The sequence below is a fragment of the Sinocyclocheilus anshuiensis genome, unplaced genomic scaffold, assembly GCF_001515605.1.
Source record: "Sinocyclocheilus anshuiensis isolate Anshui unplaced genomic scaffold, SAMN03320099.WGS_v1.1 scaffold501, whole genome shotgun sequence".
In the NCBI taxonomy this organism is placed as follows: Eukaryota; Metazoa; Chordata; class Actinopteri; order Cypriniformes; family Cyprinidae; genus Sinocyclocheilus; species Sinocyclocheilus anshuiensis.
In genome coordinates this window covers 311,001-318,785 of record NW_015540866.1, presented here as the reverse complement: position 1 = coordinate 318,785, position 7,785 = coordinate 311,001, and the positions used below count along the sequence as shown (strand labels likewise).

Below are 7,785 nucleotides of genomic sequence, written 5' to 3'. Positions count from 1 at the left end.
ATCCTAGTTTTCCTCATCTACTTTGTACTTTGTGATCAACAAACAAACTTAGGGCTGCACGATAAATCGCATGTGATTGCCATGCGCATCTCGTCAGTAAAGCCGGTTCTGTGATTAATAGTAAATCTCCATCACGTGCTTCAGATGGATACACAGAGCCGTAGATCACTGACTATGCAATATCGCATTCATAATCACAGATGAGTCGGATTCGATTATGAACGCGATATTGCATGGCTTGTCAGTGTAAGTGTTTTTATTAATGCCATTTATGTTTTTGGTAATACAGCGTATAGCACTAGTCAACTAAATGAATGTAACATGGCAAAGATTAATGCACTTTTGGAAGTTGAATGTAAGGGAAATGTCATTTTGGAATTTCTGTGGTCTAATGTTATATTGTTGTTCATGTTCTTGTTCATGATGAAATTTTATTTTATTGTTGTAATTAATTTATAGCATTAACAAGATGCACTAGTCAAACAAATGAATGTAACATGGCAAAGATGAATGCACTTTTGGAAGTTGAATGTTAGGGAAATATCAATTTGGAATTTCTGTGGTCTAATGTGATGTTGTTCATGTTCTTGTTCATAATGAAATTTTATTTTATTGCTGTAATTAATTTATAGCATTAACAAGATGACCCGTTGAATTCATTTTGGGAGCGATGACTGATTGAATGTATTTTTAGTCCAGTGCCTCTATACAAGATTAGTATTGACCAAGTTCAGAGGCTGTCATATGTGGATCAACTTTCTATGTTGTGTATTTTCAACAGTTTCAATATGAAAAATTACTTTTATATTGATTCAATGGATTTATTGCATTTAAAAAAATTTAAAAAAAAAACGTGTCATGGATTTATTGCATTTTGGGGAAAAAATAATAAAATTTTATAATAAATCTTTGAAAATCAAAATCTGGATTTGAATTTTTAATGTTATTATAACCTAAAGATGCTATGTGAAAGTTTGAAACAGAAAATAGTGGTTTTCATCTTGCCACTTTCTTGGTAAAGAAAACACATTTTTACTCAAATTAATCCAAATGGATTTATAGCGTTTTGGAACCAAACTCATCATATATATATATATATATATATATATATATATACAGTATATATATATATTATTGAGCTAAAACATGATGTGTTCTTTAAGGCTATTTTTAAGATTTATAGTGTATTATAATTATTTAAATATGGTGGCTGTGACATAACACACCAGTCCCTGTTGGATAACCTGGCTTGGAGCCAGCTCCTCTTTTCCCACCAGGGAGTCCAGCACCTCCACCAAAACCACCATAACCTTTGGCATAGCAGGTGAGAATCAGCACGCAAGCTCATACACATCACACACAAGGTACTCAGCACATGCATGTGATCAAGGTCATCACTGTAGCCTACCGTATGGAAGTTTACCACCAGTGTAGGGTAACCCAGCACCTGTTAGGACAAGTCATAACATAAGACTTATCGAGACATACTAAAGATATACCAAAAATACCATGCCAACAAATGTGTTGTATCCTGTACATATTATAGCTATTCACAACAGTAGAGTTCGGCGAGAACTACAGTAACACATGGCCAGTATTTAAACAAAGAGCACATACAGATAAAATGCTACAGATAAAACTGCAAACTATTAGATGATAAATAAGCCTCTGAATGATTTCCGTTGACGTACAAGCTCACTTTCACATAACCTGTAAAGCATTAAACCATTGAAGTTGACCACACATTTTTATCAACATTGTATCCTGTTTTTATCAGAACAAATATGCAAGTTTGGAAAAGTTCTCTTCCACTAGAGGCTCACATATTAATACTGCAATCAATTTCTCCTTATTTCACTGGATGTATTCCTAGCCCATTATTAAGGTTGATAACGCGCAGATAAGAGAGACATGAAAATATGTACTTCATTTCAAGCTTCAAGTGGAAACATTTATGAAAATATTTTTAGTTGTGACTATGAAAACTATGATTATGAACTTTTTCAAGGCACTTTCCCAAGTGAGATGTCACTTTCCAGAGAGCACATCGTCCATCTGAGGTTAGTGCTAGAAACAAATTAATTCGACTTAATTCAACTTCAACTGCTGAACCTCCATGTAGAAGAAATCACACAACGTTTCGGTGCACCAGAGAGCAATCTACCACATAAATGGATGACTAGCGATGCAAGTCTAAACACTGATTCAATATAGCTGGGTTTCATCCGGAGCATTTGATGAAAGACATTCTTACTTTCTTAATTCTATCAACCTCATATTGTGTTGCTTAATAGCTGTAAAACCACAAATGCAATCAGTCTGCAAATGCTTCTTTTCAAGGCGTGGCAGAGCTGGGCTGAGCACGATTTGTGCAGTCTGATCAAAATAATCAAATGTTCCACCTGGGGCTTTGGGAGATTTGAGAGGGTATCCGTGAAATACTCCTTGTTGCAGTGGTCCATATCCACGGCCCCCTACAACAAAAGGATCATTTGTTTGGATGTCAACAGACAATGTAAACTTTTTGAAGACAGGTGTTGTTCTGATTTGCAGATACTTCCACACTATCCAGATATCATTGTTAATATTCTGTTTACATGGTTGCTGTATGCTCATGTACTAACCACCACCTGGTACCAGACCCTGCCCTCCACCAGCAGCTATGGAAAATATTCAGTCAGTCATAAAGATATGGTAGAGTTTATTTCACTGCAATGACTGATGTCATTTTCATTGAGAGTTTACCTGATTTAGGTTTGAGTCCAGTTCCTGTGGCTACACCAGGAAGAACACCCCGCCCATTGAAGCCTGTAATCATTTAAATCCAAGTGATCAAGACCAAATGAAGGCCATGTGTGCAATTTTAATTTGGTGTTTTATCCAGATGACTGATTAGCAGGCCTGCACTAAATCTGTGAGCACACAGATGTCTGGAGAAATCATTCAGGTTCTACACATACCTTTGTTTATGAGATGTCTTGGCTAATTTGAAAATGGCCCAAATTAATTCTATACACATATGCGCAATTTACATTTCATGCATAATTTCTGCTTGTTCCTGCCAGCATTAGAGTCTTCTATGGTGTGCTTTCTACTTTAGGTCAACTGCTGTTATGGAAGAGTCAATCTTGCTGAGCAAGTCAAAGAAATTAAAATTAAGTTGAACAGTCTTTAGCAAGCTACCTGAATAATCCATTACACACTGTGAAGGTAACTCGATCGCACCCTTGAGTGTTGCAAGAATTTGTAGGTTTGCATTCTTGCATATAATATGTTTCTAGCCTAAGCGTGTAGCATCTTCAGCTCAGTTGTACATATTTTGCCAGGAGTAGATCAATTGCACAGAATTCAGCATATGTTCCCCACAATCCGCACCATAAATGTGAAAAACGTTTGCAGAATCCTTGTGGGCCTAGTGGTCATATTACAGTACATAAACAGAGGAAAATTAACAAACCTTGTCCAGGAACAATTCCTCCTTGATAAGGTCCAGGCACTCCCACTCCTGCAAAAAAAAAACAAGATTGAAAAGTTGATCTATAATCATGTTTATTTCCATGTACAGATACAACTTCAAACCCCCACACTCACCTGGCACTGGAGCTTTCCCAGGCTTCGCGGCTTTTCCCCCAGGTCCAACCCCACCAGGGCCCAGTCCTTGTACCCCAGTCTGAGGAATGACAAGGCCTAACAAACAATTGAAAGGTCAGAGTACCTTAGACCAGACTATCACTGCTGGCTAATCATTCGAATGAACTCATGCCACTATTTGCTAAATATACATTCACTGCACCTGGGAGGCCAGAACCAGGACCAGTTCCTCCTGCACCTGGCCCTGAACGAACACAAGCACACATTCAGTCAGATCACTAAACACATTAGGTGCAAATCTGGCCTGCAGATATTCCTTATGCTTCCTTAGTGATTTAGTTTGCCTCACTTGCTCCGTCCCTCTGACATAAAACAAGTCATCTTATCTGATTTCAGTGCCTGGAAGCTGATGTTTCAGGCTGTTCATTTATTTGTTTAACCCTTTTCCAACCGATATCAAACACAGAAGAACAGACATTGCATGCTGCTTTTAGATTGTGCCAAGGACATGCTGAAGTAATGTGCTGGCTTTCGGTACATGAACACCACCAGCGGGGTCCCAGAGGGGACACGTTTGTTTATTTGGCTCATGATCTAAGGCTCCTTGATTCAACTTCAAGTCAACTGGAGTACCATGAAAAGAGTCATAGCCACGTGAACACCAACAGAGTAAGTTATTTGGAAAAGGTGTTAAAAAGAGACCTGTATGTTTTTATTGTATGAATGTTTCCTCTGAAAATGAGGTCAGATCCCCACCTACTTTTTCCTTTTCGATTCTTCTCGAAAGACATTTAATTCACAATGTGTTTATACAATGGAAACAATGGACTCTGAAATATGTATATTACCTCCTTTAGCAGGCTTTCCACCAGCACCTGAATCAAGAGAATCAGACTTAGAAAAGAGCTGTGTAGTTTTTGTTACTTAGCCACAAAGAACATCCAAATCATTAATAGGCTTGTTGGATGAATGGCACCTCCAGGAAGACCTCCTCCAGGAAGACCTCCTCCAGGTAGCCCAGCACCTAAAGAGAAGGCCTAATGGTTATATGTAATTACTTGACTGCACTTTAACCACTGCTGACTATTCACTGGATGATGAGCACCTGGTTTAGCCGGTTTCAGACCTCCAGCCACTGGGTAAAATCTTCCAGCACCACCATATGCACCATAAGCACCATAACCATAACCATAACCACCTACAGTAGAAGAGACATACAGCAACAAATTCAGAAAACCTGTATGCCAGGCATGGAAATTTACTGGCATTAAAAGTGTCAGCAATTTTAACATGGTTAACTTGAGGATATTGAGGACAATGTACCATTTTTATTGAAGGAATGTTCTGGGTTCAGTACAACTCAATCAGCAGCATTTGTTGCTTTTCAACTTTTTGGTCACACTTTATTTTGATAGCCCACTTTAGCATTCTACTGACTATTAGTAACTTTACAACTACATGTCAACTAGCAGTTATTAGAGTATCAGTAGACCGTCTGCTTAATATCTACTGACACTTTATTTAGAAAGTCCACCAACTTATTCTACTAACCCTAACAAAAAGTAGAGAGAAGACAATGAAATTATAGGAAGCAGCATGGAGGCTAGATCTGTGGTAGCCTCTAAGCCAGGGGTGTCAAACTCAATTCCTGGAGGGCCGGAGCCCGGCAGAGTTTTGTTCCAACCCTGCTCCAACACACATACCATGTAGTTTTCAAATAAGCCTGAAGGACTTGATTAGTTGGATCAGGTGTGTTTAATTAGGGTTGAATCTAAACTCTGCGGGGCTCCGGCCCTCCAGGAATTGAGTTTGACACCCCAGCTCTAAGCAATGTAGTGAATGTTCTGCAAATACAGTGACTATTGTGACCATGAGTATGCCTCTCTAGAGCATTTGAATTCATGATTCTGGAGAGTGGAATAATAAGTTAGGAGTGATATCTAATAGGAAAGATTTCACATATGAATCATAATGAATTATGAAGATGATCTGCCCCCATCCCCAAATGGCTTGGACTTTAAATGTTATGGAGTGATTTAGCAATGAGACTGGGAGGGGCTGGATGGGAAAGAATGAAGAGAGAGAACAAAAGACAATACATTTTTAAAGAGATAGAAAGTGAGGGCTCAGAGGCTACAGTGGATCTGAAGTAAATGAGGAGTTAGCTTGATTGAAAATTATTGCTACATTGTGTCCTCCTTCAACAAGGAAACCCTAAACAAATGAGGTCACGAAGTTTGCATCCATATTTTATGTTAGAGGGAGGAATACAGGAATGGAAAGGACGTGCAGCAAAATGCTTTGCTTATGAGCCTTTCTTTTGCCTTGTTGCCATTATAAATCTGAGAGTAGCTTTAAAAGCCTCTAAATTCTGGTGTTCGAACTTCTGACACAAGAGAAAGAGATTAAACTTTTTATAGTGGCTGATGGCAAAAGGAGGCTACACACTCGTGCTTTCCAAGCATAGTTTGCTGAGGATCACAGACAACAGATCATTAACTTGGAATAAATCCACATTGCTCTGCAGAACAATGCCACAATTGTACAGAGCTGAGGATGTAACCATATTTTGGCCTGTTATGGAATATTAAACAGCTTGTCTAAATTTGGCTCCAACCTTTTGGATCAATTCAATGTCTAGTATAAACTAAAGAAAGGTCTCTGCTAATCTCAGCCTCAAGCAACATACCCACAGACAATGTCAACGGACTGAAATCATCAGTTCCAATGTGACTTAGTACTACACTAAAATAAAGGGAATGTTTTTGCTGTAAAAGAAGCTTTGTCTTGAGCATCTGGTGTGACCCCCTTTATCATTAATACTAGCAAACAAACATTTCCAGTAACTGCGGACCAGTCCTGAACATCAGCTTAAGTGAATTTGACTTGGCAATCCTGATACATTTCATTTCTTCTGCTTTAACCTTTCAGTGGTAGACCTACTTGAGTGTGTTTATGGACACCCTGAAGATATTCTTCAGAAAATTTTCTGATATAACACAGAACACATAGTTTCATCAATGATGGCAAGCTGTCCTGGTCCAAAGACAACAAATCAGCCCCAAAACATCATACTGCCCTAACTGTGCTTCACCAGGAAGAGTTTTCTTTTGTAACCAAATCTAATGGTTCTCATTTACAATCAAAGTTCTGTCTACTCAATGGTCCACAAAATGTTCTTTCTCATTCACATGGTCTTAGGAACATTTGAGATCAGTAGAAATGTTCTTCTTGTAGAGCTGTGGCCTCCTCTGTGCTGTCTTGCCTGATTGTGAAGAAATCACACCAACTTTAGCCATTTCAAGAGAGGCCTCTAGATCCTTAGATGCTGTGCTCTGGGCTTTTGTGACCTCCTAAAATGTTATATGTTTTGCTCTTGGAGTGATTTTTGTTTGGACAAGCATACCTATAATAACTTTAATATGTCACTTCCTGTTTGTTGCTGCCGTGTGTTTTGAGTTTGAACTCCGTCAAGTTAATTCTTTGTTGTCTAATTTTTTATCTTAAAATCAATTTTATACACCATCATTTTCGTTTCTATAACATGTGAATATATCCCCTATCGTATTCTACAACAAAAACAATCAGAGCGCCTTGTTATCACAATTTTTGACTTCCTGAGTCCGCTATTAGCATATAGCCCGCTAGCATCGCCAGCGTGGTTGCCGCTAATCTCGCTTACATTACTAATACACTATTCCCTGTTACTTGCTTTAATGGCGGATGTGTGTCTACCTTTGAGTGCAGGTGAGGACACGTTCACGCGGGGGTTAACGACACCAAGCTGCGGCAGACGGAGACACTGAAGAGGGACTTCAGGAGCCTGATCGAGACGATGCGCCGCACATCGCCCGCGACACCGATCATCGTGTCAGGACCACTTCCCACGTATCGACGAGGACACGAAAGGTTCAGTAGACTTTTTGCTTTAACTGAATGGTTATTGACATGGTGTAAAGAACAGAAACTGCTCTTTGTTAATAATTGGAAACTTTTCTGGGAGCGTCCTAGGCTTTTTCGAGCTGATGGCCTGCACCCCAGCAGAGTCGGAGCGGAACTCATGTCGAACAACATCTCCAGGACGCTACGCACCATATGACTAGTAAGTCAAATCTCAAATAACTGCCCTGATGACTTTTGTTCTACCAACTTAAATGATAGAAGTACTTGCGCTGTACAATCTATAAAGACTGT

General features: G+C 39.1%; 1 protein-coding gene across 1 annotated transcript in view; it reads right to left on the bottom strand.

The window, feature by feature from the left end:
* Nucleotides 1-7,785, bottom strand: part of elna (elastin a) — an 86,732-nt gene that overhangs the window by 54,593 nt on the left and 24,354 nt on the right. Inside the window, exons 5-15 of the mRNA XM_016485605.1 lie at nt 4,697-4,789; nt 4,568-4,615; nt 4,440-4,466; nt 3,794-3,835; nt 3,592-3,687; nt 3,458-3,505; nt 2,746-2,808; nt 2,625-2,660; nt 2,403-2,474; nt 1,409-1,447; nt 1,227-1,310 (exon numbers count right to left, since the gene is read on the bottom strand). Coding sequence (XP_016341091.1) covers nt 1,227-1,310; nt 1,409-1,447; nt 2,403-2,474; nt 2,625-2,660; nt 2,746-2,808; nt 3,458-3,505; nt 3,592-3,687; nt 3,794-3,835; nt 4,440-4,466; nt 4,568-4,615; nt 4,697-4,789 — 648 coding nt within the window. The remainder of the gene's footprint in view (nt 1-1,226; nt 1,311-1,408; nt 1,448-2,402; nt 2,475-2,624; nt 2,661-2,745; nt 2,809-3,457; nt 3,506-3,591; nt 3,688-3,793; nt 3,836-4,439; nt 4,467-4,567; nt 4,616-4,696; nt 4,790-7,785) is intronic.